At 68.3% G+C, this 417-nt stretch overlaps 1 protein-coding gene across 1 annotated transcript in view; it reads left to right on the forward strand.

The window, feature by feature from the left end:
* Window positions 1-417, forward strand: part of HFE2 (hemochromatosis type 2 (juvenile)) — a 3,609-nt gene that overhangs the window by 2,666 nt on the left and 526 nt on the right. The window contains exons 4-5 of the mRNA XM_014532325.1: window positions 14-20; window positions 58-412. Of these exons, the coding sequence (XP_014387811.1) occupies window positions 14-20; window positions 58-412 (362 nt within the window). The remainder of the gene's footprint in view (window positions 1-13; window positions 21-57; window positions 413-417) is intronic.

Raw genomic sequence — 417 nt, forward strand, 5'->3', positions numbered from 1 at the left:
CCGCGTCCTGCAGACACCGCGCCTGCGAATCCCTGTCCCTCGGGGGTTCCACTCAAGTTCAAAGCCACTGCAGACAGTGGGAAGGGGAGAGCCGAGAGCCCTGGGGCGAGGGGGCTGCTCCTTCCCCTGCGGGAGCTGCTGAGACTGAGGCCAAGGGGAGAGCGGGCTGAGCAGGGATGGGGATGGGGGAGATGGGGGACCCCGCCAGGCCTGGCAGGAGACCCGTCGGAGGCCTGGCCGCGGGGCGAAGGTGCCCGGCTCCGAGTAAACCGCCTCCCTCTCGCCCCCCAGCTCACCATCATCTTTAAGAACATGCAGGAGTGCATCGACCAGAAGGTCTACCAGGCGGAGGTGGGCAACCTGCCCGCCGCCTTTGAAGACGGTTCCGTCAACGGAGGGGACCGGCCCGGGGGCTCC

Source organism: Myotis brandtii, unplaced genomic scaffold (genome assembly GCF_000412655.1).
Source record: "Myotis brandtii unplaced genomic scaffold, ASM41265v1 scaffold882, whole genome shotgun sequence".
NCBI lineage: Eukaryota > Metazoa > Chordata > Mammalia > Chiroptera > Vespertilionidae > Myotis > Myotis brandtii.